Genomic DNA, 15,411 nt, shown 5'->3' on the forward strand with positions numbered 1-15,411 from the left:
AGCTAGTTTTGCTGGGCTGACGGCACCAGCACAGCCAATTTTACCATCGTCCGTTCAAGGTAATCATGCCCGGAGAAGGGGGTTTAATGGGGTTTGCTAACCGCTGACACGGTATCCTGGTCTGCGATGAGCTGCACTACAATCCTCTGCTTTATTACACCTATTCCCGCTGTCACTCAGGGCCAACAAGAAGTCACATCTCAACCCAGTCATTGCTCGGGACGTGGTCGTCGTCGCCGTCGTCAAAAGGCTCATCAAGGTTGCTGAACTTTTTTTCCCGACTGTCTCTTTTTTTTCGCGATCAGACCATTCACTTGTATTTCATTAAGAGGTAAAAGTTTCAAGGAACAACTTAGTCAAATCTCGATGGCGAGTAGCCATCAAGGTTGACTAGAACCCGCATTCCCATCTACTGGATACATTGTTAGGGATTACATTGCAGCTAAATTTTGCGACCAAAGCGGGCAAACCACCGAAAGTGTCTTAAAACCTGCCTGCACCCAATCATCCGCCTCGCGAACCAGCTTCAGGTACAGCTCCTGCACCCCGGGTGCCGTCCGCGAGAACGTCCTGTTGCTCCTCTCCCTCCAGAGGATCCAAGAGGTGAGCAGCACTAGGGAGTCGAAGGCCAGTCGCAGCGCAACCTCCAGCCGTAGCCGCTGACGAAGCCACCACGACGCTAGTTCCTCCGTGGTCGCCGGAACAAGCGCCGTCAGTCCAACGGGTGCCAACAGGGAGAACCAAAGCTGTCTGGCAAGGACGCACCCAACGAACATATGATCACCAGTCTCTGGTTCTTGGCCGCAAAGGATGCAAGCATCATCATCCTGCAGCCCATGTCTTCTGCGTCGTTCCGCGGTCCATAGGCGGTGATGTAGCACCAACCAGAAGAACTTCACGCTCGGCGGTGCTTCGGTCTTCCATAGTTCGTTGGCTCCCAACAACGACGATGAGCCGGCGAAGAAGGCTTGGTACACGGACGATGCGGAGTACCTTCCATCCGCAGTCCAACGCCAAATAAAGCGATCCTCCTGCAACGGATCGAGAATGACATCGCGAAGAATGCCCCACACCCGAAGGTACTGACAGAGTACTTGGGTGGTTGGCGCGCCGACAATGTTCCGCGCCCAACGGTTTTGGAAGATGCCATCTTTGAGCGATCTTTTCTTACCCGCTCTCGAAATGGCCGCGGACAGGTTAGGGGCATAGTGACACAGGGCTCCCACAGAAGCCCAACTGTCAGTCCAAAGCCTGGCGCTTGCCCCGTCGCCGATGTTCACCGTCATGCTGACTGCCGCCATCACAGCCACGGACTTCTCCGACCTGAACGGCAACCTGGCCCAGCAAGAATCATGAGCAGTCCTGCCGAGCCACTCCCACCTCAGTCTTAGCGCGAAGCCAAAGAAGCGCAAATCCAGCACGCCGAGGCCTCCTAGATGTGTTGGCCTGCAAACCACCGGCCATGCCAATTTGCATTTCCCACCGACCGTTGTAGCGGTGCCCGACCGAAGGAACGTGGCGGCGCTTGTCTATCTGGTCCAGGGCCCAATTGGACATGCAACATGCAATACTCATGTGGATCGGGATAGCCGATAGGGTCACCTCCGTGAGCAAAACACGTCCAGCGTGTGTCCGCATACCTGCCTTCCATGTCGGGATCTTAGATGCGACCAAGTCGACGAGCGACTGCTCATCAGCACGCTTCAAACGACTGAGCGAAAGTGGTACGCCGAGGTACCTGCATGGGAATGGTGCAACCACACATGGGAAGGCATGCTGGACAGCCGCCATCACTTCGTCAGAACACCTGATTGGCATAGCGACACATAGCCTATTCGTTTCGGCTGGATTGACTTATAAGCCAATGGCTGAAAGTATTGCTGGCTGGTTTGGTGTGAGAGGAAAACATTTTTGGTTGGCTGATAAGCCAAGCCAGATACAGACAGTTACAGGCTGCCAAATAGGCTGACACTTGTCGACGTTGGTGACTAGGCCTGACGCCCCGGCAAAGAGCTGGAGGATCTGGATCACGCACTGCAGATCATTTGCATTCGGGGCAACCAACAGCACCAGATCATCAGCGTACAGGGACGCACGATGAGCGATAGCATGTCCAGGCAGTGGTGACAGCGCTGACCGGCGATCAGCCTCTCTGATGAGTGAATTCAGTGCCTCCATGACGATCACGAACAACATCGGAGAAATGGGGTCGTCTTGTCTGAGCCCCCTCGCATGGCTGATCCTTCCTCCAGGTGTGCCGTTGACGAGCACCTTGGTACTTGCAGTGGACAGTAGGATGCGGATCCAGTTGATCCATCATCGCGGGAAGCCGATATGCTGCATCACCTCGATCAGGAACGGCCATGCAACGGAGTCAAAAGCCTTGGCGATATCAACTTTCAGCAGTACAGTCGGGAACTTCCTGCAGTGCAGCCAACGGCACGCCAATCGCACGGCTCTGAAATTGTCATGGATGGACTGTCTCCAATTGTTGGAAGGTTTCCGTGTGGAGCAGGCCAAGTAATCCTCGGAGGAGAATTAAAACAGGGACTACAATGGAACTTGATATATATGTGTGATGTTTTCTTCGCTCGTGTCACTCTAATCAGCTTCTAATAAGGAGAAACTGCTCGGTCATCATGTGACTGACTAACACGATCAAAGTGGATCGTTTGGTGTTTGCAGTGTTGCCCAGCAAAGGCAGTCAGGCTGATAGTACATGCAAATCACCTGGAAATAGTCCCCTTCTTTAACCAGTTACATTTTCTTTGTGGTTGTGGGCCTGGCATGCTAACTTAGCCACTTAGGTCAGCTAAATGTTCAGGTTGGGCCAATTTGCTTGACAGCGAATGAGATCTGCAACCATCGTATAATCTCCTCCAGACCTGAAGAAATTATTACCTGTTGAGATGCTGGCCCTATAGTTTTTTCCCTAACAAACAAAGAAAAACGAAAAAGAAAAACAGGATATTGTCCAGAGTCCAGAAGACAAGAAACACGCGCGACTTCCTTCCAATGCAACAACAAAGTGCCATATTGCTACCGACAAGACGTGCGCCTGGACCTCCTCGCCGCTGAATTAAACTAGACCGGCGTGCGCTGAGCTCCATGCTCGCTCCCTGCCGTAAAAAACACGGCGGTTCCGCCGGACCTGACGCGCTTCCTTCCGGCCGGTAAGGTAAACCACCCCCTCACACACGGACGAACGAATCCACCCCACGCGGGATGCGGATGTTCCATGTGCTTGCTCTCTCCCACTCGTTTCGGCAAGCATGATCACGTGTTCGGCTAATATTAAAACCGGCTGATAAGTCGGTCTTGATTGATTTATTGTAAGAGAAAAATATTATAGATTTTAGTTAATAAGCCGGTTGATAAGTTCTCTAGTTAATAAGCCGATTGAAGTTCTCTAGCTAATAAGCCCGTTGATACGAACAGGCCTGGCCTGCTGGTCGCCCGGCGCCGGCTAGGCTTCGGCTCGGTGGTCTTTGTCAGAGTGGCAGTGATGGATCACGAGAGCGCGTGCGTCGGCTGTTTATTGCGCTCCGTCTCAAGACGGGCGTGTTTGTGTGCTGTGGCCTGTGGCTGTGGGTCACAATTCACATGCGGCACGCGTATTGATGTGCGGACTGCGGTGCAGCATCGCAGGTTTGAAAAACTACGCGTTCCGACACGACTTTGCGGTGCTCGATCCGGAGACTTTTCCTCCTGGAAAGAAACTTCCGGCTGGAGAAAATGTTGGAACAACTACTTCCACTGCAGAGGGAGAAAAAAAAACAAAGATTTCTGATTGATCTTTGTTTCAAGAAAAATGTTCTTGCTCGGGGGCCTGTTTAATACTTTGATACACATGACTGGTTTTTAGTTGGGCTAAACATTAGTCTATATTAGCTATGGTTTACCGCTTAATTAGCTAACAACTAGTTAAAGACTTTGATAATAAAAAAATTAGTTCATCTGTTAACCCTCCTGTTTGGATACTATAGATCTATTTTGAGCTAACGATTGGTTCAAAAAAAAGAGCAGACCCAGTGTCGGAGACGCCCATATGGGGGAAGGAAAAAACCGAGGCAAGCATTCCCCTGTAAAATCTACGGAGAGGCTGTTTCGAACCTACGACATGTGACTCAGTGAGACAGCTCTCACCATTGCACCATGCCTAACCTTCTTAGCTATCGGTTCAAACATGGCCTTAATTTTAGGAGGATCAGTTGACTTCAATTTTGAAAGTCAAGAGGAGACAGGCCATACTCGATAGACTGGGGGGCCTAAAATATCCAGAGCAGCGCTGCTGCTGCGCCAGATTATAGCCGTTGGCAGGGTGTTGTCGGGACTCGGGAGGAGGTCCGTAACAAGCACGTACTTCCTCCGGTTTTTGTAAAGTAGGTTGTTTTAAGTTAAATATTTTAAACTTTGATTATAAATAAATTTTTTTTGGTTGAGTTTAAAAATATAAAAGTGATGTAAGTAGATTCATCTTGAAATGTAGTTTTATAAAAGTATATAGTGACTATATTTTATAAATATTTTATAGAAAAAAAAGTTACAGTCAAAGTCATTTCTTAAAGACCGTGTCAATGTCAAAACGACTTGTTTTAAGAACCGGAATGAGTACTGTAGTACTGTACACAGCATGTTTTGAAACCGCGAGTTGCGAAACAAGCATTCGTCGGTGGCTGAACTGCACTTTTAGTACTGCAGGTGACAAAAAGTCATTTGAATTTGCTTTACATTTTTCCTAGGCTACTGTATGTGCTTACTGAAAGAGTGAAGCGATCGGCTTCGGAGGAATTTGGCAAACAGGCCCCCGAGTGGCTCTTTTCCTACGGTTAGTTTTCCCCTGCTTCGGATCTCCTATCGTACTAATTCTGTGCATTGAATCTGATTAAGGAGGTGTCTGTCTCTCTTTACTTCACCGGCAACTAATGTTCTTGTACCCTTGTACCTATGGCGCATTGCGTTTTCGTTTCCTCCAATTTCTTTGTACGTATCTTGTGAGGCATTACCATGCATGCCACCGAATCAATTCCAAGGCAAGTCGTCCTCACACTTCGGAATACGGACAGACGTCACCGGTGGTAGCACATCGTTATCGTACTATTAAACTTGACCGTATGTACAACGCAGAATGCAAATGCCAAATTCGAATTTTGGACAAACGTGGATGAAATCATGATGTGCCAGTCACATGTATCGTCACACATTCACACGGAAGCATCATCATGTACTTCTCTAACACATCCTTCTCGTCCCATCATCGATATTTCTTTCGTTCTTCGCACAGTCTCGTTAGGAATGCAGCTAATAATGTTCGCAAGGATCCTTTTTATATATCAGCACTACAAGATCAGAAGTGAAGGGTCCAGATTTTATTGGTGTTGTATATTTTTTTTACAGTTAAATGTTGTACTGCATCATAGAGGTAAATTTGATCTGTCAGGTTTATCATTGGACGGATTATGTTGACCTTTGTTTAGATATATATAGCACCATGGCTCAGTGTCCAAGGGGGTTTTGATTTCTTTGTTAGAATTTTGCCTCACCGAGCAAAACATGTCCACTCGGGTTCAAAGTCTTCGACTTTGTACGGGTACTCGTATTTTTCTGGATTTATTTCAAGATTTAATGACGCTATGTATTTCAGTGGTAGGCGACGTCAGTGGTGACGTCCCCGTCGACAGCGAGACGCTAGTGGTGACTTCGTGAATCTCAAGAGCTACCAGCTCGGTCCTTTGGAGGTGCTCATAAAGGTAGAGTTTATATACATGTGTTCATATGGGGTGAGTGTGTGTATATGTTGTGGGCATCTGCATTGTACTTTGTAATTCTCAAAAAAAAAATCACCGAGCAAGAAATCAAAGAAAACCAATTACTTCGGGGTCTATGTCAGCAATGTTTTGCTTTACTGCCAAGTGAGAGGCAAATCAGCTCACTCGACTTAGGGGGTGTTTGGTTACCCCTCCTAAATTTTAGTCGTTGTCCCATCGAATGTTTAGACACATGTATGGAGTATTAAATATAGACTAATTACGAAACTAATTACATGGTTTGCGACTAATTTACGAGAAGAATCTTTTAAACCTAATTAGTCCATGATTTGACAATGTTTTGCTACAGTCAACATGTGCTAACGACGGATTAATTAGGCTTAAAAATTCGTCTCGTGGAGTACTGACGGATTATGTAATTTATTTTTTATTAGTATCCGAATACCCCATGCAACATCCTCCCGACATACCTCCTAAATTTTAGTCACTGGATCCAAACACCCCCTTAGGCTAATTCTAATACTAGATACCATAGATAATTCCTATACCTATTAAATTGTGTAGATATTGCACGTAAAATTTATATTGTCAATTGGTAGTTTTTGCAAAAACAACCTTTTTTCTAACACATCTTTTTTTTCTATTATCTATCTACGTGTCTACCCCATCTTTTAATGCATGCCTTGGTTTTTGTGTAGATATAGTTTTGCATAAAAAAATGCTATTATTTTCTCTTCTTCTATGTCTATATCTATCTATATACCTAATATTAAAAAGCCAAACTTTTCTCGTGGTTTTCGTCCTGCCTTGGATGGGCTCCTCGAGTCCTCGTGCTGCACGCCGACTGCAGTTCGTTTTCCGGTTCGCCTCCTGTGGTCCGCTTCTGCCTCCAACCCCGTCTGCAACAGAGACTCCTAACCTTCCCTCCTCCTTTGAGAGATGAGAGCTTGCACTTCGCACGAATGAATGAGGGATGACGGATGGATGGACACAACCGGTTCTTGCCTCTTGAAATGATAAGGTTCCTTATGGAACTTGTCTTTGAACCCATCCAAATGTCAAAATCTACCACTATCTTCTTTATTTGTGCCTTTAAATCTTATAAATAACCCCTTATTATTTTTTTCATAATGATTCAACTCATCATATGTTTATGTCATCACCTACAATATTATGGATGGCAGATTTTTGGGGCAAAAGATACATGTGGCATATAAGTTCCGCATATTATTTGTACAGATCAAAATAACTAATAAGAATATATAATATATATCCATGCTATGTGATACTAGGTACTATATCTATATGTATATTTCTAAACCACGTCACGTATAATATTAAAGAGAGAATATTCTTACAAACCATTTTTAATTCCCCGTAATACATTCACGCTTCTCATTGTTCTGTATATGATATAGACTTGCAGTCTATGCTCGTACGAGTAAGAACAACACATGTCCAATAACGTTACGGTGTTTGATTACAAGATGCATCAAGTGACGATATGGAGCTCAATTCTAAGATGTATTCAATAGATGATGATTGTTGAATAAATCTTTGAGCCACAAATCATCTAATGAACCGCACAACAACCTCTTCCGTTGTAACACACGTTTGTGTTTACTAGTTAAATTCTAATATCACATCCTTATTTTACATAGTTGACATCTTAATTCGTGAATATAAAAGTCATTCTAACTTGTAGATTGGAGAGTGCCTTTAGCAAGACCACCTCCCTCGATGAGGCGAGGAGGGAACAAAGTGTACTAAAACACACCTCAATTTACAAATGGAAGGGCTCTTCTTGAAACAAGCAAGGACGATAGGGCCGGCACGCAAAAACACCCACCGACTGCGGAATGGCTAAAGGCATAAAACAATTCTCTCGCCCGCAGGCGAAGCCGAAGGAAACAGTATCATCGCAACGGTCTCCTGGGGCTGGAGTGCACTCCACAGTCGAAGACCCTCCCCAAGTCACCGAACGAAATCGTCGTGGGCAGCACTCGCCGCTCGCTCTCGCAGGCGGTGAGGCGGCGCTGTCAGAGCGGACTCCGCCCCCAACCCCCACGTCTCCCCCACAGGTAGGCCTGCAACCATGGCCGCGGCGGGCGGGCTCAGCCGCCGCTGCACCGTCCGCAGACAAGTCGACCTTTCGCCCTCCGAGAACAACCGTCTTCGTGTGGTCCTGGTAATCGCCTGCCCCTGCCCCCTTGCTGCTATTGCTTGAGCGTCTCTGGTTTACCGGAGAGAGGTCGATATGTTTCCTTGTGCTTACTGATGTGATCCTGGGCCAAATTGGTTGTTAGGTTTGGGGATTTGGTTTGCCTTTGCACGACACAGATCTGTTAACTAGCAATTCCCATTGTAATGACCAGCTGCGGGGTCGGGGTGGTGGTAGATTTGGACTAATCGGCGGTTCTCCGTTAGTATCGACGTTCTAACCACCGCTCTAATTACGTTCGGAGTTGAGGGTCCACTGCAATTCATGCCTTGCCTTCTCCTCCGCCACCTGCTGCCTGCTCCCTGCACAGCCTTGCCCTGCACTAACTCAAGGAAACAGGACAGATTCGTGCGTTTCAGCTGTCTAGCTTCTCTGGTTGCTCTTCGTCTGGGTTTTATATGCTTTGCTTGCTACTTGTGTCTTATGATGGCGTGATTTTGGCAGGCTGTTTAAAAGGAGAGGAAAGCTAGGAGGAGGGAAGGAGTTAGTGTTAGAACAATGGGGGCTATTGGAGGCGATGAGTCGGTGCAGTGGGATAAAGTGGCTGGACCTGATGCTGTTAATGGCGGCGGAGGAAGTGTGGGGAGGATGGACAGGATACAGGTGCTGATCAGGCTGAGGCCGCTGAGCGAGAAGGAGGTTGCGAGGGGGGAGCCTGCAGAATGGGAGTGCATCAATGACACCACCATCATGTTCCGGAGCACATTCCCTGATCGACCCACCGCTCCGACAGCATACACATTTGGTCAGTGCATCTTTCCCTCCTCATTTGATGCTACACCTGTGCACTTGATCATTCTTTTGTGCTTCTGTATGTTTAACTAATCTGTACTGTATTTCAGGAAATCTTTAATCCCTTTTACTGTAACCCAGTTGTTGTAGGAACAACACCCAAAGCCTAATAATAAAAAAAGTATAATTCTCTTCAAGAATATTATGTGTTGTATTACATTTTAGGTCCTTAGAGCTGATGTTGGTTATCACCAGATAACAGGTATTAGACCACCACTGCATTTTTATGCACTCAATTCTGTGAGAGTAACTTAGAGGCTCAGATGATTTTATCAATGACTTCTGTAGCTCCAGTGGATTTAAGTCTTCCCAAGCCACCCCACGATATTACTGTATAAATTTCGTGTGGCGGCACCAACCTACATCTCAGATGCACATACTAGATCCTTGCATCTTTTCTTCTCAACAGATAAGCTTAGCCTAGAAACTATAAATATTATAATTTGACAGCACATTTCCCATTGCTTTTTGCTCACATGTGTCACTGTTAACAGAAATGCTCTAATTGCAGATCGGGTTTTTCATTCTGACTGCAGTACGAAAGAAGTCTACGAGGAAGGGGTTAGGAAAGTTGCCCTCTCTGTAGTTAGCGGCATTAACTGTGAGCATCGGCCATTCAACGAACATATTTCTATTTGTAAAATGACAAAGCATTTTCCCTGAATTAGAGCTTTTTTTCTCTGACAGCAAGTATTTTTGCATATGGACAAACGAGTAGTGGAAAGACTTATACCATGACTGGAGTAACAGAATATACAGTAGCAGACATATATGATTACATTAATAAGGTATAAGCATCCATTGTCAGGTCCCATGGTCTTTTTTTTTCCTTTTTTTTTATTTTTCTTTGGTTGCGGCTATAACTAATCTAAAAAAAAAATACTTCTTGTGGAAATACTGCCCAATAAGTGCGCCTTTTCTTTTTCAGCATGAAGAGAGAGCATTTGTTCTGAAATTCTCAGCAATTGAAATATACAATGAAGTTGTAAGGGATCTTCTCAGTGCAGAAAATACTCCTCTTAGACTCTGGGATGACGCAGAGGTGAAAAATACGGTTCGTAAGCACTGTAAACTGTAATTCTGCTAGATTTGCATCTGTTGATGGTCTGGTGTTATTCTTTATACAGAAGGGCACCTATGTGGAGAACCTTACAGAGGTTGTGTTAAGGGACTGGAACCACCTCAAGGGGCTTATTTCTGTATGTGAAGGTGCAATATTGATCTTGCTGTGTCTTACATTATTTGTTGCTGGTGCTGGTGCTTAGATGTTAGATGTAGTCTCATGGTTGCACTATGTGATTGCAACAGCTCAAAGAAGGACAGGGGAGACTTTCTTAAATGAAAAAAGCTCCAGATCTCATCAGATACTAAGATTGGTTTGTCCTTGTTTACATTAAAAAATTGCTTGGAAGTATGGTTTTTTTTTCCTGAAATCTTTATTTATTAATTAATGCAGACCGTTGAAAGTTCTGCACGGGAGTTCCTAGGGAAGGACAAGTCAACTACACTTGTTGCTAGTGCTGTAAGTACATCCAGCAAATATGTGATGGGTTTTTCTATATCTATACGTATGGAAAAAAAATTGAAGGGCGGGCCTGGTGCAAGCGGTAGAGTCTTATCGCCTGTGACCGGAAGGTCCCGGGTTCGAGTCGCGGTCTCCTCGCATTGCACAGGCGAGGGTAAGGCTTGCCACTAACACCCTTCCGTAGACCCCTCACAGAGCGGGAGCTCTCTGCACTGGGTACGCCCCTTTTTTTATACGTATGGAAAAAAATTGTAAGCTATAATCTTCCCATGCAGAACTTCGTTGATCTAGCAGGAAGTGAACGTGCATCTCAGGCGTTGTCTGCTGGCACAAGGCTAAAAGAAGGCTGTCATATTAACAGAAGTTTGCTTGCCCTTGGCACTGTCATTAGAAAACTAAGGTTATTACCTTAACTCACAGTACATTTATTCAATTAGATGCTTTGTTGGTTGATAAAACTTAAGTTTTATCGTTTTCTTTATGCAGCATGGGGAGTAATGCACACATACCATACAGAGATTCAAAGCTCACACGCATATTGCAACCATCTTTAGGAGGTAATGCAAGAACTGCCATTATCTGTACACTGAGCCCTGCCACTAGCCATATTGAGCAATCGAGAAATACTCTGTTATTTGGAAGTTGTGCAAAGGAAGTAGTTACAAATGCTCAGGTAAATGTGGTCATGTCTGATAAAGCACTAGTAAAGCATTTGCAAAAGGAAGTTGCTAGATTGGAGAGTGAGTTGCGGCAACCAGCTTCAAATTCCAGTCTTGAAGCATTAGTGAAGGAAAAGGACAACCAAATTAGAAAGGTACATCTGCTGCCAACCTTTTGTCAACACATTTATGCTCTTCTGTCACAATTGACGCATTGAAATTTACTTAAAACTGTTGTTTTTGTTCATGAGTTTTGTTTCTATTTTTATTGAGTCACTTTCTTTGCTTCTTATCTATGACATATTCTTTACAGTCAGCATAGTTCCAATTTTATGAAAACCCACTTTCTTTCAATATCAATGATATCTGTGTCCTTTAACTTGCAGATGGAGAAAGAAATTAAAGAACTCAAGTCACAGCGTGATTTGGCTCAGTCTAGGTTGCAGAATTTGCTGCAGACTGTTGGGGACCATGCGAATTACTCGGTAAACTTGCTTCCTTGATTTCTACTTATTAGCACTATTCATCTTCTTATTTCTTCATAGATACATTTACTTTTGTTATGTACTTAGGGCTCAGGGACGCGCTCTGCCCGCAGTCCTCCATCAATTGGAATACCCTCAGGCATCAGCAGGGATGATAGTTCTCTGATCTCTCATGATGATTCAGATCTTTACAAGGAAGTGCGATGCATTGAGACCAGTGGAACTGGAAGAAATGAACAGTTGGACCTGTCAGCTGGTGAAAGCAGTAGCCCTCAAGGTTCAAACATGAATTCTAGTTTGCATGGTAATGGTTCAAATGCATCGGTGAATTCCAGGCGTTCAAGGCTCCTTAGTGAATCTCCTATCACGTTGGAGCAGCATTTGGAGAACATTAGAAGGCCTTTTGTTAGTCTTGGCAGAGATCTAGGATCGTCGACACATAACCCATCAGGCTCCAGAATACTTGGTAGAAGCAGGAGTTGTAGATCACTTATGGGTTCTACCATGTTTGATGGCATGGAGATGGATGATGGCACCCCGCTGCATAGAAGTTTGGTTGGTTTCCCTGGAAGATCTGCACCGAACTATGATGCAGAAAGTGAGACTCTTTCAAGAGCAGGATCCATAGTTTCAACCAAGACAAATGGTGCATGCGATACAGAGTTTACTGGAATAGGTGAATTTGTTGCTGAACTGAAAGAGATGGCTCAGGTTCATTACCAGAAACAGTTAGGCAATCAGGTACAAACTGAGTATCATAGGACTTTTATGCTCATCACTGAAGCTCATTTAAAATAGAATGTGTATGGCAAACTTTTGTTGCAAGTTTTATGCAAATGCACTTTTTGCCCAGTTGCCCATTAGGAGTAGGAAAAACTACATGTTACGCCAGTTTTGACCATGAGTTGCTTCTAGATGTTCTCTTTGAAGACTGTTTGCTTGTGTTTTCAACTATACTGTAAAGTCTAGACTAATTTAAAACTAGTAATAATCTGCTGATTTTTCTTCCTCTATCAACTCACCATATTAATAATTTGTTAATCCTTGTTTCAGGATACAAATGAGGAATTTGGAGACTGCACCCTAAAGAGCATTGGTTTGGACCCGATTGCTGATGCTTCACAATCACCTTCTCGCTGGCCATTAGAATTTGAGAAGAAACAGCAAGAGATCATCGGGCTTTGGCATGCTTGCAGTATTTCCTTAGTCCACAGGACCTACTTTTTCTTGCTATTCAAGGGAGATCAGGCTGATTCAATCTACATGGAAGTGGAGCTCCGGAGGTTATCATTCCTCAGAGATACCTATTCTCGGGGGAGCACCCCTAGCAATGCAGTAGTAGGCAGCTTGAACTCTTCCCCTGTTGCGAGGTAAGTGAATATACTATACACTTTCCTGTATTATAACGACCATTTTGGCAATGCCTCGTATTAGAATAAGAAATGATTATTTATCATGCAGTGCCAAGAAGCTGCAACGTGAACGGGAGATGCTTGCGAGGCAGATGCAGAAGCAGCTCACAGCAGAGGAAAGGGAGCACCTGTACACCAAATGGGGCATTTCACTGGACTCCAAGAAGAGGAAGCTCCAGGTTGCTCGCCGGCTCTGGACCAAGACCGAGGACCTGGAACACGTCAGGGAGAGCGCCTCCCTTGTTGCCAAGCTGATCGGGCTCCAGGAGCCAGGGCAAGTCCTCAGGGAGATGTTCGGACTCAGCTTTGCGCCGCAGCAGCAGCCGCCCCCTCGCAGGCGATCCTCCAACGGCTGGAGATATGGGATCCCTTCGTTCGGCTGACCAAAGAGATGTAACTACCCTCCCCCCTTTTTTTTCATCTTGGTGTTGTGTGGTGTACCTTGGTTCTGATTTCTGTATTTTTTTAGGAAGATATCCATCGGGCCATTTGTTTGTGCGGTTGGCTTCGTGCATGCCTTTCTGCCTAGCCGCCGCCGGTTAGGCCTCAATTGCTGATGACATCGTCCTATCCTATGGCTACGACCGTAATTGCAATTCCTGACTCTTTGTGTTATCATTGACGTGCGCTTCAATAGTGCAATAGTAATAGTAATCTGATGTTCCATGCCATCATGAAAAAAAAAATCACTGGGACAGTCCCTATGGCTAACCATGGTCATCTACTGTGAACTCATGATATGCGTCTATCCGCATATTGAATTATTGCATAAATTTAGAAGTAATAGTTGGAACCTATCTATTTTACGAGTTTCAAATGATATGTGTATATGCCGGATTCATGATATAGTATCTGCAATTGTCTCATGACGGGAAAACTTTGGACCTCGCCATTGTCGCACAAGCTGCAAATAAGAAAGATATATTAGAAAAAATATAGGAACTAGATCATGCGTTTTGATACTATTTTACCTATTTAGTACTTTTCACCGCCTTTCCCTTGGTACCTTCAATTTTTTTCACTATTCAATACATCTGTCTATATTTGTTGCACTCTCACGATGTACGGTCCATATTTATCGCATTCTCCTGATATATGGTTAATATTTATTGCACAAGCTACAAATAAGAAAGATAGTTACTCATCCCACGCATTTTGATACTATCTTTACCTATTTAGTATTTTTCAGTGTCTTTTCCTTAGCACCTCCTATTTTTTCAATATTCAATCTCTTCTGATATATGGTCTATGTTTTTATCAACTACTATAAAAATTCATACCTCCTATTTTTTCACTATTTGATCCGTCCCGTTATATAGTTTATGCTTGTCTCAACCACTACAAAAAAAACTTCTAGCAAATTGGATCACATAGGAAAATTGAGATGGAGGCAGATGGGGTGCATAGCCCCCGTTCGCTTCGCTGAAAAAACAAGCCGAAACACTGTTCCGGCTGATTTGTTGTGAGAGGAAAACACTGTTCCGCCTGGACAAGCTGAAAAAGACGGATTATAAGATAAGCGAACAGGGCCTATAGTGTGGGGCGGCTCCGCAGTACTGCGATCTAGGAACAATTTCTCTCTCTCTCTCTCTCTCTCTCTCTCTCTCTCTTGAGATTGTTCCTTGTACAATTTCGTTCCTTGTTCCGAGACCAATTACAGTTCTAAAAAAAAAAACTTTCTAAAAAATACCATACCATGCTTCTTGTCCTGTCGTTCAAGGAAAGTGGCTGATAAAGGGTTCACCGAGACGCTCAATGCGGGCTTTCCGTCTTTGTGCTCATATTTCGTGAGCATTATCAACAATTCATACTTCAGAATTAGTGACTGAGCCATGAATGAAACATGGAACATTGTACGCATATATGAAAATTGAAGCATTCTGTTCCTAACACAGACACGCAACCGCAGAGCATGGCTCAGACCCCAGAAGCAGGAAGCCGGACGTCGTAGAAGCGGCACTGGCGCACTGCGGGAAAGCGTCGGCGGCCAGAGAGGGAACAACTCCAGCCTCCAGGTCGAGGACGAGGAGAAGCACGCGCAGGAGCGGCAGGCCGGCAGCCGCTTTCCATCCCCGCCGGTGCCCAATGCGGTGCTGCCCGGGCCCATGCATGGCCTGGTTCGTTTGCTGGTCCCCCACGGCCGGCAGGCGGCAGCCATGAGCCCCGGCCGCCGCGGTGATAATGAGCTCACGCTGTCACGCCTTTGCTGCGCCCAAAGTTATTTAAAAGCCGCATGCGCGTATGGCCATGCATTTCCAGTTTTTCACCGTCTGATGTGCACTTGTGCTGTTTGGGCGTGGCTGTGCCTGGGCGTGCTCTCGCGAGCAGGAGTCACGAGTCTACAGAACATCTTAGTTCACCGTTGGTACAAGATTGCTACGAGAAATAGCTTCGTGGTGCAGGGACGCGGGGAGCAGAGACGTGGATTGGTTCGTCCCCGTCCCACGAAATCCGAGGGAGAGAGCTTTTCCGCATTTCATTTGTCTACAGGAACAAGCTTTTTTCATCCCCATCCGAATTTTCCGCGGTGAATTGGATATGGGCCTATG

General features: G+C 45.2%; 2 protein-coding genes across 4 annotated transcripts; one reads left to right on the plus strand and one right to left on the minus strand.

The window, feature by feature from the left end:
- Positions 1-431: 431 nt before the first annotated feature.
- On the minus strand, positions 432-2,178 carry LOC136466013 (uncharacterized). The gene is made up of 3 exons (XM_066464530.1): positions 1,973-2,178; positions 1,641-1,738; positions 432-1,432 (listed from the first exon to the last, which is right to left on the minus strand). Exons 1-3 carry the CDS (start codon positions 2,176-2,178, stop codon positions 432-434), a joined length of 1,305 nt encoding a protein of 434 aa, XP_066320627.1.
- A 5,499-nt stretch (positions 2,179-7,677) lies between these two features.
- Positions 7,678-13,739, plus strand: LOC136467480 (kinesin-like protein KIN-7C). Of its 3 annotated transcripts, none has more exons than XM_066466196.1 (15): positions 7,678-7,956; positions 8,434-8,734; positions 9,293-9,382; positions 9,469-9,569; positions 9,710-9,835; positions 9,909-9,990; positions 10,090-10,157; positions 10,238-10,303; positions 10,582-10,706; positions 10,793-11,120; positions 11,352-11,450; positions 11,538-12,191; positions 12,504-12,820; positions 12,912-13,255; positions 13,332-13,739. In XM_066466196.1, the coding sequence occupies exons 2-14, from the start codon at positions 8,488-8,490 to the stop codon at positions 13,243-13,245; spliced, it is 2,637 nt and encodes an 878-aa protein (XP_066322293.1). In that variant the 5' UTR covers positions 7,678-7,956; positions 8,434-8,487; the 3' UTR covers positions 13,246-13,255; positions 13,332-13,739. The 3 variants fall into 3 exon arrangements, with proteins under 3 accessions (XP_066322293.1, XP_066322294.1, XP_066322295.1); XM_066466197.1 differs by having other exon boundaries at positions 9,710-9,823; XM_066466198.1 differs by lacking the exons at positions 7,678-7,956; positions 9,293-9,382; positions 9,469-9,569 and adding an exon at positions 8,190-8,337.
- The last annotated feature ends 1,672 nt before the right edge of the window (positions 13,740-15,411 follow it).

Source organism: Miscanthus floridulus, chromosome 7 (assembly GCF_019320115.1).
Source record: "Miscanthus floridulus cultivar M001 chromosome 7, ASM1932011v1, whole genome shotgun sequence".
Lineage (NCBI taxonomy): Eukaryota > Viridiplantae > Streptophyta > Magnoliopsida > Poales > Poaceae > Miscanthus > Miscanthus floridulus.

What these genes read in the sequence shown, in the direction of transcription:
- LOC136466013 (XM_066464530.1), bottom strand. Translation starts at nt 2,178, where the DNA reads ATGGAGGCACTGAATTCACTCATCAGAGAGGCTGATCGCCGGTCAGCG. An exon ending in CTAGTCACCAACGTCGACAA is followed by an intron (nt 1,739 to 1,972) that starts GTGTCAGCCTAT and finishes ATTCCCATGCAG; the next exon opens with GTACCTCGGCGTACCACTTT. An exon ending in GATCCCGACATGGAAGGCAG is followed by an intron (nt 1,433 to 1,640) that starts GTATGCGGACAC and finishes CAACACATCTAG; the next exon opens with GAGGCCTCGGCGTGCTGGAT.
- LOC136467480 (XM_066466196.1), top strand. Translation starts at nt 8,488, where the DNA reads ATGGGGGCTATTGGAGGCGATGAGTCGGTGCAGTGGGATAAAGTGGCT. An exon ending in TCCGACAGCATACACATTTG is followed by an intron (nt 8,735 to 9,292) that starts GTCAGTGCATCT and finishes CTCTAATTGCAG; the next exon opens with ATCGGGTTTTTCATTCTGAC. An exon ending in GCTTATTTCTGTATGTGAAG is followed by an intron (nt 9,991 to 10,089) that starts GTGCAATATTGA and finishes TGATTGCAACAG; the next exon opens with CTCAAAGAAGGACAGGGGAG.